This window comes from Dipodomys spectabilis, unplaced genomic scaffold (genome assembly GCF_019054845.1).
Source record: "Dipodomys spectabilis isolate Male_0828 unplaced genomic scaffold, ASM1905484v1 ptg000096l, whole genome shotgun sequence".
NCBI classification, from domain to species: Eukaryota; Metazoa; Chordata; class Mammalia; order Rodentia; family Heteromyidae; genus Dipodomys; species Dipodomys spectabilis.
In genome coordinates, this window is record NW_024870773.1 from 17,897,720 (window position 1) to 17,920,540 (window position 22,821).

Genomic DNA, 22,821 nt, shown 5'->3' on the forward strand with positions numbered 1-22,821 from the left:
GGAAAGAAGTAAACCACATTTATTGAACATACTACAGACCAGAGTGTTGTAGTTCACTGAAATATGGTTAAATATTAACAAGCAAATTTTCATTCCTTAAACACTAATTTAAAAAGTTCACCTATTACACAACCCTGAAACAGTACATTCAATCAAAAGTTGTATAAGTATTATTAAAATGTAAATGTCTGTAAATTTTTTTTTTTTGCCAGTTGTGGGGCTTGAACTCTGGGCCTGAGCGCAGTCCCTCAGATCTTCAGCTCAAAGCTAGCACTCTACCACTTGAGCTCAGCGCCACTTCCAGTTTTCTAGTGGTTTATTGGAGATAAGAATCTCATGGTCTTTCCTGCCAGGGCTGGCTTTGAACCGGGATCCTCAGATCTCAGTCTCCTGAGTAGCTAGGCGTGAGCCATCGGCACCCAGCTAAAAAGATTATTTTTAAAAGAAACCTTCAGGGGTGTGGTTATAGCTCCATGGTACAGAATGTGAAACCCTGGGTTCAATCACCAGCACCAAAACAGAAAGTACTTTGAAAAATTTTAAATAGTAAAAAGAAGCCAGACACTGGTGGCTCACATCTATAATCCTAGCAATTTAGAAGGCTAAGGATAAAAGTTCAAAGCCAGCCCAGGCAGACAAATATGTGGTACTCTTATCTCCAATTAACAAGGAAAGTGTTGAAACTGAAGTGTGGCTTAAGTGGTAGAGCACCAGCTATAAGCAAAACACTAAGTGAGAATGTGAGGTTCTAAAATCAAGCACCAGAACTCCCTCCCCCCCCCCACACACACAAGAAAGTAATAAAAAAAAAAAAAAAAAGGAGCTGACTGCCAAATATAGTAGTATACACCTGTAATCCCATCTACTTGCAACAAGGAGACCGGAATATAAAAATCTGAGGTTAGCCTGGGAAATATAGCCAGAGACCCTATCTGGAAAGGGATAAACAAGGATGGTTGGGAGACAAAGAATGAGTAAGGATGGGACATAAAAGGACCTTGGCAAATGACTGACCACTTATAGAAAATTAAGATTCCTACTTCATGCCAGCTGGGCGCCAGTGGCTCACACCTATAATCTCACATCTAGCCACTCAGGAGGCTGAGATCTGAGGATCACTGTTCAAAGCCAGTGCAGGCAGGGGAAAGTCCATGAGACTCTCCAATTAACCACCAGAAAACCGGAAGTGGTGCTGTGGCTCAAGAGACAGAGCACTAGCCTTGAGCTGAAGAGCAGAGGGACAGCACCCAAGCCCAGAGTTCAAGCCCCACGACCCATTAAAAAAAAAAAAAAAAAACAGTGCATGTACCAGTGGCTCATACTTGTAAGCCTTGCTACTTCAGATATCAGCCAGATCTGACTTCAAAGCCAGCCTTAAGACTCCATCTCAAATTAACCAGCCAAAAGAAAGAAAAGTCAGGCTGAAGGTATAGCTCAAGCGGTAAAGTCCCAGTTGTGAGCTAGAAAACAAAGTGTGAACAAGGCCCTTGGTTCAAATTCCAGTACCAATACAAAAACAAAAGGCAGGGTATATGAAAGAAAAAGGCTTTCTAAACATGACAAAAGTCAGTAAGAAGATAAGATGATTAAATAAAACTATAAAAGTGGATGTAGCAAGATACAGTACCAGAGACAGTTCAGCTCCTCTGTATATTCTATATATATTTTAATACAAATGATAGAGTTCATGTCTCCAATATGCGAACAGCTCATTCAACTAAAACATGGGGAAAAATAAACATTTTTAAAAAAGGAGCTGCAGTTATATGGCTCCTTCCTTCTGAAAAAGCTTCAATGTTTTTCAGAAATTATTCACAGCACTGCAAACAAAACTCATCAAATTGGTATAAGAAACAAAGGATATGGGAGCTGCCAGCACTGTCACAAAAGGTCCACATCCCTGTTACTAGGCCCGGGCAATGGCCCTTAGTCCTAAACCGCATTTATGGATTCCAAAAAATTACCAACATCCTTCTGGTATCCTTTCATTTTGCCATTGAAACTATTTGGGAATTTTCTATTATTTACAACATCAGAAATTTAACACACTATGAAAATCTCACTAATGGAAAAATACAAATTATGAATAAAAATGTTAAGTGTTCAAACAAACCAACATGTAAAGAAATACATATTAATACAGGCCAATTTTCATCTGCCTAGTTGACAAGTTATTCTCAACTATTGTTGCTGAAAGAATAAAGTAACACAACCCTTTGAAAGATAATTTAGCATTTCTACTGAACATTTCTAACTATCTACTTATAACCAAACAGGTCAGTTCTCTCATTTCTGACAGATCTCCATCCACATATCACCTTCTATCCAATGTAGAATCTATACCCACAAATTGAAATGATAAATTCCATGGAAACTACACTGAGCTGCTCACTGCTCTAGTCTCTTGCACTTAGCACAAAGCTTAGCACAGAGGAGAAACTCACGACTATTTGTCGACTGTGGATATAAATAAGCTGGAGCATATCCTTTTATAACATATGGCCAAATAGATGAAATGGCTCATCTAAGTTATTAGAGAGACCAGGTACCAGAATGGCATAGAGGATATATCCTACTTTTTAAAGTATATATACATTTAAATATGTGAATACATATGAAAAGAAAAAAATCTCAATGAATAGTTGCCAATCTACCGCTTTCCAAGAACTGCTTCTTAGAGATCAAACGTTCATTTGTGGCTTCATATACATCTATATATAAATACTCATGTATTTTCAAGATAAAAATCAAGTCAATCATGGTGGCTTCAAGCTAGTTGGGAGGGAGAAATAAGAGGACTGCAGTTCAAGGCAGGCCAAGGCACAAAGATATCTGTGAGACTCCCTCTCAACCAGTGGCTAGATGCAATGGCCCAAGCCTGTCATCCAGTTACAGTGAAATACAAGAGTTGGTTGCAGTGACATACTCCTGCCAGAAGGATCACAGCCTAGGCTGGCTCTGACGAACCAAGACCCTATTTCAAAAACAACCAACACAAAAAGGGTGGAGGCAAGGCTTAAATGATAGAGCACCTGCCTAGCAAGCACGAGGCCCTGAGTTCCACCCACAGTATATCAGTATGTAGGCATGTATGTATAAATAAAACCAATATTATTCTTGTAACCTAAAAATGCTACAAAAAAAAATACTTTCCTGCTTTATAAAGCGTTTTCCTAAAGCAGGCCCTCACTATTCCTGAAACGTAAAACTCTCCCTGGCCACCCACCTCAGCCCGTCTCCCAGACTCTAGTGCTCAGTCTTATCCTGGAGGCTTTAGCTCAGGCTTTCATCTCCCACTGATCCAAAGGTTGCCCCAATTCCTCTCTGACACCACATGTGGCACACAGAATGTTTAGTCTGTGAGAACCCCAAGGGTGGATTTCTGCCTATCTTTACAATAATCACACGATATTGTAATGTTTCCATGGTTTCTGGCACAAGTCAATGGGGCTCACAGCAATAACTTGGCTGAAATATAGCCAGACAGAAAAGTTCAAACCCCAATATGGCCAAATATTTTTTTTTTTAAATTGTAGTACTGGGGATTGAACCCAGAGCCTTATACATGCTAAACAAGCACTCAGTCTCAGTTTCTTTTTTTGTTTTTTTGGGTCCAGTTGTAGGGAACTCTGGGCCTGGGCGCTGTCCCTCAGCAATTCAGCTCAAGGCTAGCGCTCTACCACTTGAGCCACAGCGCCATTCCAGCTTTTTTCTTTTTGCTTATGTGGTGCTGAGGAATCGAACCCAGGGCCTCATGCATGCAAGGCAAGCACTCTACCACTGAGCCACCTTCCCAGCCCTCAGTCTCTTGAGCCACACCCATCACTCTTGTTTTTATTCTACTTTAGAAATATAGTCCTACTACCCTTTTATCTCTACCTCCCAGGTAGCTGGGATCACAGGCATGAACCACCATGTTTGTCTTCAAAAGTAGTTCTAAATCCACAGGATTCAAACTAGGGTTTGAACTCAGCGCCTTGTGCTTGCCAGGCAGCTGTTCTACAACTGAGCTACACCTTCAGTCCCTTTGTGGGCTGGTTAATTTGAGATAGGGTCTTGCTTTTGGCCTGGGTCCAAACCTGAGCCTCGTTTCTACTAAATGCTTTCTAATGTATCCAGAAAGATGGTACACACTTTGCCCACCTACTGGTTGGGAAAGGGTCTCTAGAATGTTTTGTCACGAATATCCTCAAACTAAGATCCTCCTGATCTCTGCCTCTCAAGTAAGCTAAGATTACTAATATTGAGTCACCATGTCTAGCAGTAACTGACATGTTTACATTTACTTGATGTCAGTATGTAGGCAAATATTAGTACATACCTCTATTGGAAGCAAGAATAACTCTCATCCAGTAGAAAGGGTCTGCAGAATCTGATGACATGATTCCAAACAGTGGTATCTAAAATGTGACACAAAACATTTTATAAAAAATACAAATGCATTCTAGCTTTGCTCCTAATATATAATGTATTCTCTTAGGTTTGCAATACTTTTTTTAAAAAATCACACACATACACAATTTCTTGCAATCTATAACACCACCAAGTATATCATTTTGGGAAATGAATGGAACTAGGAAATGAATTTATGGCCCACTGCTTGTTAGGCAAGCACTCTACTACTTGAGATATGACCCCAGTCCTTTTGTTTTATAGTCTGTTCTTAAATAGGGTTTCCTGCTCTTACCCTAACCAGTCTTGGGCCTCAGTTCTCCTACCTTCACCCCCAGAATAGCTGGAATTACAGTTATATTCTACCATGCCTGGCATGTTTTTTAGATAAGGTCTCATTAACTTTTGTCCTGGCTGGACTTGAAATATGATCCTTCTATCTCTGCCTCCCAAGTAATTAGGATTATAAGTCATCTACTACCCTACCAAGTCCCCAAAGAAACATATCTTTGTTTACATTTTTGTGCCAGTCCTGGGGCTTGAACTCAGGGCCTGGGCATTATGCCTGAGCTTTTTTGCTCAAGGCTCTACCACTTGAGCCACAACTCCACTTCTGGCTTTTTTTTTTTCGGTGTTCAACTGGAGATAAAAATCTCACCACTTTCTTGCCAACAATGGCTTTGAACCCTGACCTCAGATCTCAGTTTCCTGAGAAGCCAGGATTACAGGTGTAAGCCACCAGCACTCAGCAAAACACTCCCACCACCCCAGCAGATCCACACCAAAAACTACTAAACTACATGCCTACAAGTCACTAGGAAGGTAAATTTTATTGTTTTTTGAGTATAATTTTAAAATACTCCCATTATAGGACTTATCTGATTTGTCACATAACAATTTTGTGGTTGGGAAATAGGAGGAGAATGAGGGAAGGGGTGACATTGGTCAAAAAAAAATTTTTTTTTTGTCAGTGGTAGGGCTTGAACTCTGGGCTTAGACGTTGTCCCTCAGCTCTTCAGCTGAAGGCAAGCGCTCTACCACTTGAGCTACAGCGCCACTTCCGGTTTTCTAGTGGTTTATTAGAGACAAGAGTCTCATGGTCTTTCCTGCCCGGGCTGGCTTTGAACCATGATCCTCAGATTTCAGCCTCCTGAGTAGCTAGGATTACAGGCGTGAGCCACCAGCGCCAGGCTCAAAATGTATTATACTAATAAGTTTTTTAATTGAAACCCCTTTGTACAACTATTTAAAGATAATTTTAAAAATTTATAATAATTTTGGAAGCCAGGTACGGGTCAATGAAAATCACACTCCTAGATGTAAGACAGGAGAAAATACATGTATAAACACACGCATATATACATATACATACAAATATGTGTATCTGAGTATATATATATGTATACATACACATACAGACATGCTGGAATACTATACAGCCCTAAAAATATGCTAATTAATTTGTAATAATAATATCTTCCTCATGTTAAGTATATAATAGTGTTCTCAACCTGGGATGATTTTGCCTTCAAAAGGACATTTAGTCTAGACTCACCTTTGATTGTCACAACTTGGTAGTAGATGGTTATTACTGATACTGAGCACCTAGAGGCCAAGGATGCTACTAAAAATCCTATAATGCACAAGGTAGTCCCCATAAGAAGAAAGTATCCTGCCTGAAACTCAGTAATACCACTATTAAGAAACACTATATAAAAACAAAGATATAAAACTACATGAAGTGTAGCAATGCAAAAATATGAATATTAAATTAAGCTCAAAATAAATATCTTAAATCTTAAAATCATGGCTTAAAAATCTTGTCACAATTATTCCTAGAGTTAGTGAGATCATAATTGTCCTTTTCTTCTTTATTCTCTTCAGGAATTATTGAATATTAATATAATCAGCATGTAACAATTTCTCCTCATGGAAAAAAAAAATCCACAACTGCAGAGAGCTTCCTATCACATGACCCATGTTAGACACAGCACTAGGACATATAGCCTGTCCTCAACTATGTGACAATCAGTCACGAAGAAAAATACAATTTTTAGGCTGAGAAGGTGGCTCAGTGGTAGAATGCTTGCCTTGCATGCATGAGGCCCTGGGTTCGATTCCTCAGTACCATATAAGCAGAAAAAGCTGGAAGTGGTTCTGTGGCTCAAGTGGTAGAGTGCTAGCCTTGAGCTGAAGAGTTGAGGGACAGCGCTCAGGCCCAGAGTCCAGACCCCACGACTAACAAAAAAAAATAGAAAAAGAAAAATACAATTTTTGAAATACAATTTTAAAACCTCTACTGAAATTGATTTTTCTTTAAGGCACAAAGATGCTGCAAGCCATTTTAAACAACATAAACACCTCTGGATGCCAGATACCACAAGTGGTGAGACTGAGCCCGGGGCTGTTCTCTGCAGCCTCCAAAACCCTTCAGCTAAAGTGAGGGTGAGAAATAATGAAGTGTTGGTGTAAAAATCAGTGCACAATAAACAACAATCCCCAACAAAGCTCTCCTGACCTCTTCTGGTGCCATCAAAGTCTCAAATCCTTCACCTTAATCTTTCTTTTAGTTACCCTGACAAAATCCAACTTGTACTTTGTCTGAGAAATCAAGTATTCCATGGACTAATGGAAACCTGAACAGATCTAATAAAGACTTGCAGTTGTTATTTGCAAAGACAATGGGAATTAAAAACCAGTTAAGGTAGGTCTGGGAGGAGATAGCAAGTCCCAGGAATGGAGGCGAAACTCAGAGGCACAGCACTTGGGTAGCATTTCCAAGGCCCCAGGCTCTATCTCCAGACCTTCAAATAAAAAAGATCACAAGCTACAATTATGGAATTTCTCTCCCCCACTACATAATAAAACCATGTAGAAACCTTAAAAGCTAACAAGAATGTTTTAAAAGACTGTTTGGCAAACAGCCAAACAAGAAGTGTTCTAAACCAGAGGCACCATGGCTGGGGTGGGGGATAAGAATCAGAACAAAGGTACTCTAATCATCAAGGAGTCGACATCACCCTTAGAATCCCCACTAACGTTCCGTATCTGGAGGAAAGCAAATGTCCTAATGCACATGTCCTAATTTCCCCTCGTTTGGTGAAGAAAGAGTAGACGTAGCAGCTGTGGAAAATGAAATGACAGAGAAATGTGCCATGTCCTCTAAGAGGGACTGGAAATTAACTAGGAATTACTACCCTAAACTGGGAACTGGGAAGTGACCTGGAGCTGGAATAAAATACAAGCCTCTGGTCAGGTGGTGAAAATCTTTAAATGGTTAACAAAACTCCAAGAACAAAGGGCCCACCAAGCACTTAATCGTTTTCTCACTTATCTCCCCCTCTCACCCTCTCAATTTAGAGAACACAGCCTAGGACCTGTTTCAGAGCCAGTGGAAAGATAATTAAGAAATCATATTCCCAGGACTCATCGGCTTAAGCATGACAGAGAAAAAAAGAAACAGCTGAACAACTATATAAGCATAGGGAAAAGTAAAGTAATATAAAATGCATGAAGCAGTCCTGAGAAATGTCATTTATTCAGTTGTCTACATAGGTTCCTGGATTATATATACAAATCATAAAATGTTTATTATCTCATCCTTTAAAAGTTTCCTAGTCTCTGAATTAGAAGATTAGGAAAATGATAATTCTCTTAAATTGACCTATAAACTGAAAGCAATACAAATCATACTCCCACAGAAAGTTATGGAAGTTGGTTTCAAGGATGTGTGGATATATAAAGGACCAGAATAGCCAAAATGATTTTGAAAAAGAAACAAGAAGGCTTTCTCAAACTGGTTAGGCCTTATAAAGTTACAGGAATTAAAAGTGTAGTTGATTATAATGAACATACAGATTAACAAGTCAGAATAGAGAAGTAGAATCATTGCTAATTCATTGGGGAATTCCTTCAACAAATGGTGCTAGAACAACTGTATAGCCATATAAGAAGAAATAAACCTCAACCCTTACCATATGCTATACATCCACATTAACTTGGGACACAGACACATACAAGCTAAAATGCTTAGAAGAACATTTGATTTCTTTCAAAACCACAAGTCATCAAAGAAAAAGATAAACAGCTCTATCAAAGTATAAATGTCTGTTCTTCAAGATACTGTGAAGAAAATAAAAAGCCCAGCTATTTGAGAGGTGAAGGTAGGAGGATTTAAAAAAAAAAGGCGAGGTTTAGATAATGTTTCACACCTGTAATCCCTGTATCTTGAGAGGTAGAAGTAAAAAGATCATAATGACAAGCCCAGCACTGGTAGCTCACCCCTTTAACCCTAGCTACTCAAGAAGCTAAGATCTAGGGATCATGGTTCAAAAGCCAGCTCAGGCAGGAAAGTCTGTGAAACTCTTACCTCCAATTAACCACTAAAAAACTAGAAATGGCACTGTGGCTCAAGTGGTAAATCACTCACCTTGAACTGAAGAACTCAGGGACAGCACCCAGGCCCATAGTTCAAGCCCCACAACCGACCCAAAAAAAAAAAAGGATCATGATGAGAGGCCATCCCAAAAAAAGCATAAGACCTTATCTGAAAAACATACAAAAGTAAAAGGGCTGAGGTTGTGGCTTAAGTGGTACAGTGCCTGCTTAGTAAACTCAAGGCCCTAAGTTCACAACCCACTACTGCCACTACCCCCCAAAAAAGAAAGAAAATGAAAAGCAAGCCAGACTGCTTTTTTTTTTTTTTTTGGTGGGTCCTGGGGCTTGAACTCTGGGCCTGGGTGCTGTCCCTCAGCTCTTCAGCTCAAGGCGAGTGCTCTACCACTTGAACCACAGCGCCACTTCCGGTTTTCTGGTGTTTACTGGAGATAGGAGTCTCACGTCTTTCCTGCCTGGGCTGGCTTTAAATCTCGATCCTCAGATCTCAGCCTCCTGAGTAGCTAGGATTACAGGTGTGAGCCACCAGCGCCCAGCTTGACTGCAGAAATATAATAAAGGCACTTTCACAGTACATTTATTAGGCAAAAAAAATATACATCCCGGGGCTGGGAAGGTGGCTCAGTGGTAGAGTGCTTGCCTTGCATGCATGAGGCCCTGGGTTCGATTCCTCAGCACCACATAAGCAAAGAAGAAAAAAACGGATGTGGCACTGTGGCTCAAGTGGCAGAGCGCTAGCCTTGAGCTGAAGAGCTGAGGGACAGCGCCCAGGCCCAGAGTTCAAGCTTCACAACCGACCAAAAAAAAAAAAAAAACAAAAAAAAAACCCATACATTCCGAAAACACAATTCAAGGCAATAAATGGTTTCTTCAAATGGGTAAAACATTTGGAAAGACAATTTTACAAAATACCCAATATACAAATACTCCAGGTGACTGATAAGGAAAATACAAATTGAAACCCCATCTAGTAGGATTTCCTCTAGAGCAATGACCACAAGACCTCAGCTGTGGTATGGATCCTCAGGGAGGATCTAGGTAAGGACACAGACAGGAAATTCTAACACAAAGTACAGAAAAGAACTGACAATTTCCTACAAACCTGAAAACATGTATTTACTACAACTCAGCAATTCTTCCTACAGACCGACCCCCAAATGAGAACAAACGTACACAGAAAGATCGGTGCATATGTCCACAGCAACTTCAGTAGAGCCAAATTTGGAAACAGGCCAAATGTCCAACAAATGAAAGGATGGATTAAATCATGATATATTACCAGAAAAGAACACTACTTCAGAGTAAAAATTACTGATTTACTAATGGTACGGATGAATCTCAAATATAACGAAGTCAGACACTAAAATCTAAAAACACTTATATGAAATTCTAGGAAGGAGCCAACTACCAGTATTTGGTTGCTCACACCTATAATCCTACCCTGAAAGGATAAGACCTAGAGGGAATCTTAGGCAGAGAAGTCTGAGAGATTTCATTGCCAATTAACCAGCAAAACTGTCAAAGGGAGGGCTGGCTCAAGTGGCAGAGCACCAACCATGAATGATAAAGCCAGGCAAGAGTTCAAACACAAAAAGAGAAAAAAAAATTCCAGAAAAGATAAGCTAAATTGTAGGGACAGGGAACATAGAAGATCCATGCCCACACAGGACTGAGGATTAGGAGGCACTGACTGAGAAGCATGACTGGGAACTTTTGCAGGTAGCAGAAACATTCCATATCCACTCCAGGGGCATACACCATTTCTTGGGTGTACATATTTGTTCAAATTCTTCAAAATGTAATTAAAAAATTGACATAAATTTTACATTGTACTTTATTGCGATAAAGTTGATTTTAATGAGGGGAGGGGAACTTGCAAGTAGTTAAGTGTAAATGACAGCAATACAGATGACTTCTTTTCTTTGTACTCTTCTAGAATTTAAACCATTTTTAAACCAAGTACACTGGTAAAACTACCATAGTGATATTTTCATTTCATCAAATGTGGGTTTGTTCCCGATTTTAAGCTGTTATACTGCTTCCTAAGGCAAAATTTAAAAGTATTTTATGTGTATTTTAATAGCTTTGTTAAGTTCTCAAAAAACTTTCACCTAAATTATGATACTGAATCCTCACAACCCTGAGACACACATCACATTTTAGTCTTATTTCTCCACAAAACTTGATACAAAAGTATCCCCACTGATATGTACAATTTCTGATAACATGTATCAGTTACATTTTAAAAGGACTAGGTGCCAGTGGCTCATGCCTAAAATCCTCGCTACTCAGGAGGCTGAGATCTGAGGATCTCAGTTCAAAGCTAGCATAGGCAGGAGAGTCCATGAGACTTTTTGCCAGTCCTGGGGCTTGGACTCAGGGCCTGGACTCTGTCCCTAAGTTCTTTTGCAAAAGGTTAGCACTCTACCACTTAAGCCACAGCATCACTTCCAGTTTTTTCTGTGTATGTAGTACTGAGGAATCAAACTCAGGACCATATGCATACTAGGCAAGGACTCTACCACTAAATCACATTCCCAGCCTCCATGAGCCTCATCTCCAATAAGCACCAAAATGCTGGCAGTGGAGGTGTAGCTCAAGTGGTAGAGTGCCAGCCTTGAGCAAAAGAGCTCAGGGACAGTACCCATATCCTGAGTGCAAGCCACAGTACTAACTGGCACCACAACAGCAGCAACGAAAAGAATACTACTGGATCTACTACTAATGGTTGTATACAGTAGTGGATGATCCTGAGGTTCTCAAAACTTGTAGGATATTTAAGTCAATACATGCTATTTACAACATAATAATAGTCAAACTGTAAAAATTATTTGTAATCTATATATCAAAGATACTTTTACATAGAGAAAGCAATCCAAATTGAATTTTAAAAACTCAACAAAAACATTAAAAATGTCATTAAAATGGGAAAAATGTTCAAACTCACTAGTAAGTAAAAATACATAGAACAAGATAGTATTTGTAATATCCAAACAATTCAGCTTAAAAATAACAGAAAGCTAGTGACTTGTTCCTATAGTCCTAGCTAGTCAGGAGGGTAAGGTCTGAGGATCTTGGTTCAGAACCAGTCCAGGCACACAAACCAGCAAAACTTTTCTATTTAAATAACAAACAAAAAGTTGAGCCAGGCACCATTGGCTCACACCTATAATTCTAGCTACACAAGAGGCTGAGATCTGAGACCTGCAGTTCTAAGCCAGGCTGGGCAGGAAAAATCTGTGATACTCTTATCTCCGATTAACTACAAAAAGATAGAAGGAGAGCTAGGGTTCAAATAGTAGAGTGCTAGCCTTGAGCACAAGAAAACTCAAGGACAGCACCCCAGACCCTGAGTTCAAGTCCCAGTACTAACAAAAAAAAAGTTGGAAAAGAAGCCATGACTCAAGTGGTAGAGAGCTAGTCATGAGTGGAAAAAACTGAGCAAGAAGAACACAGGCTCTTTTTGACCCAATAATGGCCAAAAAACAAAAAACAAAATTATGCTCAACTGGTGGTATAGGTCAGTGGTAGAGAACTTGTCTGCTATGTGCAAGTCTCTGGGTTTCATCCCCAGTATCACAAATAATAGCAGTAATAACAACAACAATCCTCAATATATTTCACTATATTATTTTAACTAACATGAATTTCTCAAATTCTAAATAATCTAGATCTCAGAACAATCATACAGACACTGATATAATATTATGGTTACATACCTGACAACATACTAAGAAAATAAAGAGGGTTATAGCAGTCCATAGTACCTTCTCTCTAAACTGGATCTGTACAACAAAAAGAAACAATGATCAATTCATAGCAAGAAAAACTAAATGTAAAGTAAAAATTCAACTGATCAAGGATGTTCCTAATATTTATTCTTAAAATGTCTACTTCATCCTTGCTGTGACAGCTAAAATAAATAGCTATACTTCTTAAACAAAAGTCTCCACTTTTGAAAAAGATAGTTTAAGTGCAGGCAGTTCCAATGTCAAGAGTAAATGAAAATGAGTAAAATGAAGAGAAGACAAAGTATATACAAGCCCAATATACATGTTTCAGTTAACAATTCTACCACAAAAATCTAGGGCTGTTGGTCTATTAGACAGTGTACAACATTACACAGGCAATCCTAAGACAGTTCATAAACTAAGATACTAGGGTCTTGGGATTAACTGTAACTAGAAAAACTATCCTTGCCATCTCAAATCATTAAAAATGAAAATAGTAAGTTTTACCTATCTGTCTGTATGTTCCTACATCTGTTAATTTCATGACAAATGGATAGTACAGGAATGTTTAGGAACTTGACCAGTTTGAGATCAGTAATTTTTCTTAAGTTAAAATATTCTAGTCCCAAAAGTACATAATGAGGGAAGAATGATTTCATTCAGTTCAATACCTTTATCCTATCATTTATCTGTCCAATGTATGAGTCAATAAATGGGAAGTATCTACTTGAACCACAGCAATTCATTTGTGTAAAAGAGTCAGAACTCTTCAAAACCTACCCAGCAGATGGGGCCACTCCCATCCCAGCAGATCCACCTTATCAGCAGGCATCATTGGAACTACCACAGATGGGAGCCTACTACTTCTTAACTAACACACAGGCTACAGATACACTTAGTATGCCTTCATTTTTGAAGGCATGACAAACCTATCAAGACTTAAGCAGGGCTATACTAGTTACAATCACTTCATTCTCTTACAAGAAGCAAGTAGGTGATTATTTTTATCCAGAAAAGGTTTTGGGAAATTAAATCTATCTTGCTGGTTTGACAAGGAAATCATCTAGATATTCTCAATATTACTAAAATAGTATACTTACTTTCCTTTCAGGTTTCTGAATTTCTGGTAGAACCGCACAGAAAGGTTTTATAACTTCTAAAAATTTGACTGTAAAAAAGAAAGTAAACAAGTGTCCCTATTATAAATGTATATCTTTTTACAGAATCAAATACAAATTTTAACTTTGAACAGCAATTTTTCCCATTCTCTTAGATTAAATATCATGATGCCTTTTATTTCAAAGGAATACATAAAGAATCAGAAATCAACAGACAGAAGAACTCAAATGGTTTGAGGGCTAACCAGTAGAATCAAGAGTACTTTTACCCAGGCTCGGAAGGTAGCTCAGTGGTAGAGTGCTTGCTTTGCATGCATGAGACCCTGGGTTCCATTCCTCAGCACCATATAAGCAGAAAAGGCCAGAAGTGGCACTATGGCCCAAGTAGTAGAGGGCTAGCCTTGAGCTGAAGAGCTGAGGGACAGCACCCAGGCCCAGAGTTCAGGCCCCATGACCAACAAAAAAAAAAGTACGAGGGCTGGGAAGATAGCTCAGTGGTAGAGTGCTTGCTTGCATGCATGAGGCGTTGGATTCGATTCCTCAGCACCACATAAGAAGAAAAAGCTGAAAGTGGTTCTGTGGCTCAAGTGGTAGAGCACTTGAGCTGAAGAGCTGAAGGACAGTACCCAGGCCGAGTTTAGGCCCCACAACCGGCCAAAAAAAAAAAGTACCTTTACCCTAATTTTGCTTCCTCATGCTTATATTCAATCCTCATATATACATTAAAGCAATGTTTAAGAGCACCACAATGTCCAAAAAGAGAAAATACAGTTCACGAGGTCCTAGGAGGGCAGGGCATTATGGAAGAAAACTGAGAGATGGACTAGAGCAGGAGAGGAAGACAAAAAACTGATTTAGCCCAAGAAATGACTGGAGTCACCTGCTATAGTTAACTTTGTAACGACTACAAATCTCTACTTCATTTCACTTACAACTTGGCCATCCTCCTACATAATATCAAAATACTTATTTATATACAAGATCAGCCAAGAGAGTGACAATTACGTTTAATGAGACAGTACTGCCTAGGCTACTGTTACAGCATATAAAAGTAAAATAAAGCAAGGTTGTTTCAGGGTAGATACTATCTCCTGGCTTAAGTCCTGCTAAAGTACTAGAGGACAAAGATGATCATCTTTTAAGCTCCAGTCCTTCTGCCAGAGTGTAATGTACAGCAACACAAGCCATAGCTGCTATTAATTAGCATCTTCTTCACCACAGACACTAATACCCTGAAACTGCTTTAACTCCGATATGAGTAACTACACCTGCGGTTAGCCAAAAGCTGGCCACACTACCCTTCTTTTCTCCCCCTCCCTCCTAGTACTGAGGATGGACAGACAGACCTCTGAGTCTGGTGGATGCTGGGCAAGCACTGAGCTATTACACCACCGCCACCCCCAGCCCTATACCACTTAAAAAAAAAAAAAAAACTCACAAGGATGGCTGGCGGAGATGTCTGCCGTTTGGACTATTTGCAAAGTAAATCTGAATTATGAAAGTGCATTCTTCATCTCTAGTGCATAACAATGATCCAATCGACATCAGGAAACTTCCTAGAATCTCTTCACCGTTTTTTTTTTTTATCGTCACACCTGAGTCTAGGCCACTCTTGGAGACTTCTTGGACATTTTATAATTTGTATTGGGGTATTCGCGTTCAAGCAACGCTTTTATCTGTTATTTGTCTATCCTTGTGTTGCAGAAATCGACCGTTATGGGTAAATCCAAAGCCAAGGATCTCTTCTACCTCCTTCTAAGCTACCCCAATGTCCACTAGTTGGCCAACTGGTGCAAGGCTTGTGCATGCAGTTATCCATTCATCCTACAGCTCGTCAAGATCTATGTAATATACCTGGGGGATGAATTTTTGCAAAGGGCCTTTCTAGGGTCCCCACAATACAGGCCTCGTCCCTAAGGCTTACACAACCCTGCACGGATTTCAGTAAACGCTATAGGACTGCAGGATGAACGTTTTTCCAGGAGAAGGCTGAGACACCTCACTCCCTCGTCTCCTTCTGCGTGGAACATGCCACGCATCCCTGACAAAATTAAACGAGCGCCCGGGGCGTCTTCGGCTCACCACACGCCAAGGAAGGGTGATTCGGGAATTTAACTCGTAGGAGCTTCGGAAGCTCCAGAAACGTGACAAATGGTCTAGGCTTAGGCCGGCGCCCTCTCTGTCTGCCCACCCCCACCCCCCGCCCCGGCACAGCGAGGGGTCTCCCTCGCCACCCACGGGGCGCAAACCCCGGGCCTGGGTCCGGCTCCCGCGGCCTGGACGCGGCCTCGCACGGCTGGAGGAGCCGAGGGCCGAGGCCGCCCTCCGCAGCATCCCGGCCCGCAGGCGGGTCGACCCCGAGAGGGCGCCGGGCCCGACGCCCACGTCTCCCGCAGAGCCCCGCTCCAGCCGCCGCTACTCACTGCCCATGGCGGCGGCTGGGGAAGCCCGGCAGGGCACCGCGGCCTCGGCGCAGCCTTCGCTCGGTTCACGCGGCTCTGGCTTCGGCGCCGGCTACGGACCTGTGGTCTGGCCGGCCCCGCGGAGGCTCCGCCCCGGGTCACGTGACGCCAACTCGCTGCGCACAGCCCCGCCCCCAGGCTCTGGCCGTTGGCCGACGTCCGCTGCGTTGCCATGGTTACCGCCGGCGCTGCAGCAACGCGGGCCAGGCGCCCGGAGGCGGGGCTTGAGCCCGCCTGTGTGGGCGTGTCCTGGAGGGGAGGCGGGGCTCAGGCCGGCCGGGGACCTGGCGGCGCAGGGTTTTTATTTAAGAGCGGGGTGCCAGGCTGGACAGACACCAACTGGTCCCTAAAGCCTGGGGCTGAGCCTCGCAGCCGAACCAACTTTTCATATTGTATCTGCTTGGAGATCTGCAAAAAGTCGTGTCACGTCGTGTCTGGTTGGTAGTTTATGAAACTCCTCCCCGGTGCACTGCTGTCCATCTTCTCTAACTCGGATGGATGGTAGGGTTCCTGGAGCGACAGCTTTCAGACTGTGTGTGGTTCGGGTCGCCATCTACAATGAGTCTGTTCGTGCATTCTAGGACATTATGGTGTAAGAGAAAGCGCAGTCGTGGACCTCGGCCAGCCCTGAATCTTACGTTGGGCAATCATCTATCTGAGCTATCCAGGCAAAATAAGACTCGTTCATAAGGGTGTGGAAGTGGAAAGTAAAGAAGCAGAAAAATGAAGGAAGGGTAACAAGTTAGACAAGAAATGTACTCACTACCTTACTTATGTAACTGTAACCTCTCTGTACATCACCTTGACAATAAAATTAAAATTGAAAAAATGAAAAAAAAATCAGATACACTCACACACACACACACACACACACACACACACACACACACAGCAGCAGCAGCAGCAGCAGCAGCAGCAGCAGCAGTTTTCCTTAACACACACTGTAAACCACTCCTGCAAACTTCTGTTCTATGCTTTCCTAGCAATTGGGAGGCCCTGACTTTGACCTTAAGTATCACTCTCCCCCTAAAAAATAAAATCTTAACTCTGATTAAACAAGCTATCTCAAAAGCAAGTAAAGCTATAATCACTAGATCCAAGGATGTTTTCTCTTGTTCAGATCAATATACAATATCCAGGAGATTATCTGGGGGAAAGGTGCGATTTTGGGTCTTTGCCTACCTCTGGCAGCTTGGGCAGCTCTCTGGGGAACTGCATTATCCAAAGGCTCTGTCTCACAAATCTGACATTAGATGCTGGCTATGAGCATAAACACCTTCACGTGACTTCATGTGACCTGAGCTGCTTCACAAGGTGGTAGCTGGGTACCAAGGGACGTCCTTAGAAGTGACCCAGATAAATGAATAATCTTTTACCATATCATATTATAGAGACAGACAGGAGGGTCTGTTCAACTTCAAGGAAAGATGATAATGACACCCTCTCTAGGGAAGGATGTGCAAAGGTTCTGGGACAACCTGTGGGACTCAAAATATTGCTGTGATTATTTTTGTTTGTTTGTTTGTTTGCTTTTTTTGGGGGGGGGTCCAGTCGTGGGGCTTGAACTCTGGGCCTGGGTGCTGTCCCTCAGCTCTTCAGCTCAAGGCTAGCACTCTACCACTTGAGCCACAGCGCCACTTCCAGCTTTTTTCTTTTTGCTTATGTGGTGCTGAGGAATCCAACCCAGGGCCTCAGGCATGCAAGGCAAGCGCTCTACCACTGAGTCACCTTCCCAGCCCATGCTGTGATTATTTTTGCAAAATACAGTCTCCTATCATGTGAACTCATTCTTACCTCTATTTTGTATTAGTCATTTTCATATTTAACTAATTTCTCTGCTAGAGAGTAAACTTTTTTTTTTACAGCCACATGAGCAAGATAATGAGTACACTTCCCACTGAGCATTGTTACCCCCTCCATTGTTTTCCCCCTACCATCCCTTCCCTCCCTACCTTCCCCAGGTTCTTTTTTTTTTTAATTGTGATTAAGTGATTACATAATTTCCCAAATTTCACAGTATTGTGGAATAATGATGCTCATTTAAAGGCACAGTTCATTCTAACTTTCCTGGGCACAGTAAACTTTTGGCAGAGGAATCAAACTTTTACTTTTTTTTTTTTTTGCCAGTCCTGGGGCTTGAACTCTGGGCCTGGGCACTGTCCCTGAACCTCTTTGTGCTCAAGGCTAATGCTCCACCACTTGAGCCACAGCGCCACTTCCGGCTTTTTCTGTGTATGTGGTGCTGAGGAATTGAACCCAGGGCCTCATACATGCTAGATACATGCTAGGCAAGCACTGTCCCACTAAGCCACATTCCCAGCCTCAGAGAAATCAAACTTTTGTTCAATTTACAACATCTTAAAATGATTGGCCTAAACTCAATTATGAAACAAAATTACCAGACAATTACATGAACACAATATCCTTTCAATAAAGATACACCAAATTAAGCCAGGCACCAGTAGCTCCTGCCTGTAATCCTAGCTGAGATCTGAGGATCACAGTTCAAAGCCAGCCCGGGCAGGAAAGGCATGAGACTCTTACCTCCAATTAACCACCAGAAAACTGTGGCACTGTGGCTCAAAGTGGTATAGCACTAGCCTTGAACTGAAGAGCTCAGAGACAGTACCCAGACCCTAAATTCAAGCCCCATGACTGACAATAAAGATACACTAAACTAAAATATGATCTATAGAAGCAGAACAGTAACCTATATTTTAATTGCCTGTCTCTTGGATGGTTCCTTATTCCTAGAAAGAGCCTGGAATAAGCTGATATTCTGGATAGCTTTTGTGAAAAACTTTTCTATCATTCCTGAGTCTTACTATGACTACATGCTACCCAGAACTTTTCCTTAAGTAATTGCAAAATGCCACCTGAGCTACATCTACCAGAATTCTTACTCTTCCTTGACCTTTCAAATTGTTTTAGCATAGGAACAAGAAAGTATCTGAGCCAGGCGCCAGTGGCTCACACTTGTAATCCGAGCTACTCAGGAGGCTGAGATCTGAGGATCATGGCTCAAAGCCAACCCCAGGCAGGAAAGTCCATGAGACTCTTATCTCCAATAAGCCACTAGAAAACCGGAAGTGGCTCTGTGGCTCAAGCGGTAGAGCACTCACCTTGAGCTCTTAGAGTTCAAGCCCCCATGACTGACCAAAAAAAAAAAAAATCTGTCTCTAAGCATAAAATTTTTTTTTTTCAAATAGATTGTTAGTTCATGGAGGGCAGAGGGCCAACTATTTTATTTGTCTTTTTGTTGTTGCTTTATTTTTCAAACAGGGCTAAGTATTCTGGATCATAATCTTCGTATTTATCCTTCCTGAATGGCTGAGATAGCAGATGTGGGCCAGCACACCAAACTGTTATTGGTTGAGAAGCAATCACTCAAACATTTTGCTTAGACTGGCCTTGAACTGCAATCTCTGCCTCCTGAGAGTCCTGCTCCTTTCTATGTGCTTCTAAAATCAAAAGCAATGGTATATATTGAAAAGGTACTCAATATAATATTCTTGTGAAATATTCATCTCATTTCTTATTTTTGTTTAATCATAGCTTGTTCTCAGTATGAGTAAGACAGAGAGCAATACTAACATAATACAAGTTTAATAAATGTTTCCTAAATTAACTGATTTTGCAATTAGTAGTGGGAAAATAAGTCTGCTTTAGATTGTAATTGTCAGATTGAAATGAAACAAATGACTCATCCCACACCAGTCATAATGATACTCATCAAGAAAACAATAGGGATGGGGAAAAAAGAACACAGTTTCATCTAATGTACAATATGTGCATGGGTGAAATATCTCACTAAAACTTCTTTATATAACTAAGGTGCACTAATAGAAAATACACAACAACAAATGGTGGTAAAGATGGTGGAGAGGGACCCTTATACATTGTTGGTGGGAATGTAAATTAGTACAGCCACATGGAAATTCATATACACCACTCTTGTGTAAACATCCAAAGAAATCTAAGTCAGCATACAATGTAGATACCTGCAAATCTGTGTTTAAAGCAACACTATTCATAATAAGTATGTTATAGAATCAGTTTAGGTGCCCATCAGTAGATAAATGGATAGAGAAAATGTAGTATACACAATGGATTATAAAAGCCATAAAAATGAAATTATGTCATCTGCAGGAAAATAGACGGAATTAAGAGATCATTATGTTAAGTGAAATAAGGGACTCAGAAAGACAAATACCATATAGATAGATAGACAGATAGATAGATAGATAGATAGATAGATAGATAGATAGATAGATAGATAGATAGATAGATAGATAGATAGATAGATTGTCAGTCATGGGGCTTGAACTCAGGGCCTTGGCATTGTCCCTCAGCTCTTTAGCTCAAGGCTAGTGTTCTACCACTTTGAGCCACAGAACACTCCCAATTTTCTGGTAGTTAACAGGAGATAATAGTCTCACAGACTCTCCTGCCCAGGATGGCTTTGAACCACGATCCTCAGATTTCAGCCTCCTAAATAGCTAGGATTACAGGTATGAGCCACTGGCACATGGCCCAAACTAGTTCTTACAAGGCAGAAAAATTAGTTTTACTCAGAACAATGTGTCATTTTAAGTAGTATTAAAACAGTCCAATAGTTGCTAAGTACTCACTACAAAATTTAAGCTCTACATTTTTCAGACAGACTCTGTAGCCCAGACTAGCCTTGAACTTGTGGTCCTTCTGCCTCAGTCTCCTGAGAGCCCAGCACACCACGATGCCCTGCTTAAGCTTTATTCTTCACTGAACATTAAGCCAGCGTAGAAATGCCTGACATAAACAGAATACAAATGCCACATTATGACATCTCTAGGATGAACAAAAGCAATGTGTATTTAATTTGGAATTCTTCAATAGCCCCTTTCTGCAAAGTAATTAAAAATATAAGTGGTAATAAGAGGATTAACATATTCCTCATGGCTCACACTGGATATGATGTATCAAATCATAACAAATGCTGGGTGTCGGTGGCTCACACCTGTAATCCTAGCTACTTAGGAGGCTGAGATCTGAGGATCCAGGTTCAAAGTCAGCCTGGGCTACGTGAGACTCTTATCTCCAATAAACCACTCAGAAAACCAGAAGTGGCACTGTGGCTCAAATGGTAGAGCGCTGGCCTTGAGCTGAAGAGTTGAGGGACAATGCCCAGGCCCACAGTTCAAGCTCTAAAACCTAGAAAGAGAAAGAAAAAGGAAGGAAGGAAGGAAGGAAGAAGGAAGGGAGGGAGGAAAGGAGGGAGGGAGGGAGGGAGGGAGGACGCTGGGCACTGGTGGCTCACGCCTGTCATCCTAACTACTCAGGAGGCAGTCCATGAGACTCTTTTTTTTTTTTTTTTTTTGGGGGGGGGGGTGTCAGGTCATGGGGCCTGAACTCTGGGCCTGGGCACTGTCCCTCAGCTCTTCAGCTCAAGGCTAGTGCTCTACCACTTGAGCCACAGTGCCACTTCCAGCTTTTTTCTTTTTGCTTATGTGGTGCTGAGGAATCGAACCCAGGGCCTCAGGCATGCAAGGCAAGCACTCTACCACTAAGCCACCTTCCCAGCCCTCCATGAGACTCTTATCTCCAATTAACCACAAGAAAACCGTAAGTGGTGCTGTGGCTCAAAGTAGTAGAGCACTAGCTTTGAGTGGAAGAGCTCAGAGACAGCACCCAGCCCCTGAGTTCAAGCACCACAATTGACCAAAGAAAAAAATCATAACCACACTTGTAAGGTGCAAATAACAACAGGGAGAAATTTAGAGATATTTAAACTACTTAAAAAACTTCCAACTCACCTTTTAAAATCTTTTAATTTGAGAAAGCAAGAGAATGGAGAGAAAAATAAATGACATTATGCTTTTATTTTCTCTTACATTAAATTTATAACATTGATAATCATTCTAATTAAGAAGGCATTTGTAATTTTACTGACCTATTCAAGTAGTGGTAAGTCACTTGATTTAAAAGGTTTTCTGCAAGAAGGAAGCATTGAGATCTACAGAAAGAAAAGGAGGTAGACAGTGCAGAAATGTTTATTCCATTCATTGAAATGCACATTTAAGATGTGAATTATGAGTCCACTCATGTGGGCAAAGCAACCTGCACAACACAGCCAACTGTTGATTACAGTGGAGAGGGACTAGGTGTATACAAGTTCCCAGAAGTCTCTATGACCCCTAAGAATAAGTGTCCTGATGGTAGATGGGGTTCCACAGTACCGAGTGCAGTGAATCTACACTGTTTATTCTTTTTTGGGGGGTGGGAGGGCTTGGTCCTGGAACTTGACCTCAGGGTCTGAGCACTGTCCCTGAGCCTCTTTGTGCTCAAGAATAGAACTCTACCACTTGAGCCACAGCACCACTGCCAGCTTTTTTTCTGAGTAGTTTACTAGAGGAGTCTTACAGCCTTTCCTGCCCCAGCTGGCTCTGAACTGTGGCCCTCAAATCTCAGCCTCCTGAGTAGCTAGAGTTATAGGCATAAGCCTCTGGCACCCAGCTCAATTTATTTTTAGTTATGCTTCCAGAACTAGATCTAATTTCTTCTTTTTTGCAGTACTGGGGATTGAATCCAGGGTCATAAGCATGCTAGGCAAACACTATACCAGCCATACCAGGCCTTAGGTTTGACTTCAGATGAAGCAAGTCAGTTGGTGATCTCTAAGAAATCCCCAAACACTTGACATTAGAAAGGCACCTTGGTCAAAGTTAAAATACTCTTTAAATACCA

General features: G+C 41.3%; 1 protein-coding gene across 2 annotated transcripts in view; it reads right to left on the minus strand.

Annotated features, from left to right (window-relative positions):
- The window catches only part of Sec61a2 (SEC61 translocon subunit alpha 2), a 32,354-nt gene extending 16,162 nt beyond the window's left edge, over positions 1-16,192 (minus strand). Inside the window, exons 1-4 of one of the 2 annotated variants that reach the window (XM_042686294.1) lie at positions 16,060-16,192; positions 13,619-13,686; positions 12,507-12,572; positions 4,322-4,400 (exon numbers count right to left, since the gene is read on the minus strand). In XM_042686294.1, the coding sequence (XP_042542228.1) occupies positions 4,322-4,400; positions 12,507-12,572; positions 13,619-13,686; positions 16,060-16,066 (220 nt within the window). In that variant the 5' untranslated portion in view covers positions 16,067-16,192. The remainder of the gene's footprint in view (positions 1-4,321; positions 4,401-12,506; positions 12,573-13,618; positions 13,687-16,059) is intronic. The other variant, XM_042686295.1, reaches the window with a different exon arrangement.
- Positions 16,193-22,821: the final 6,629 nt, after the last annotated feature.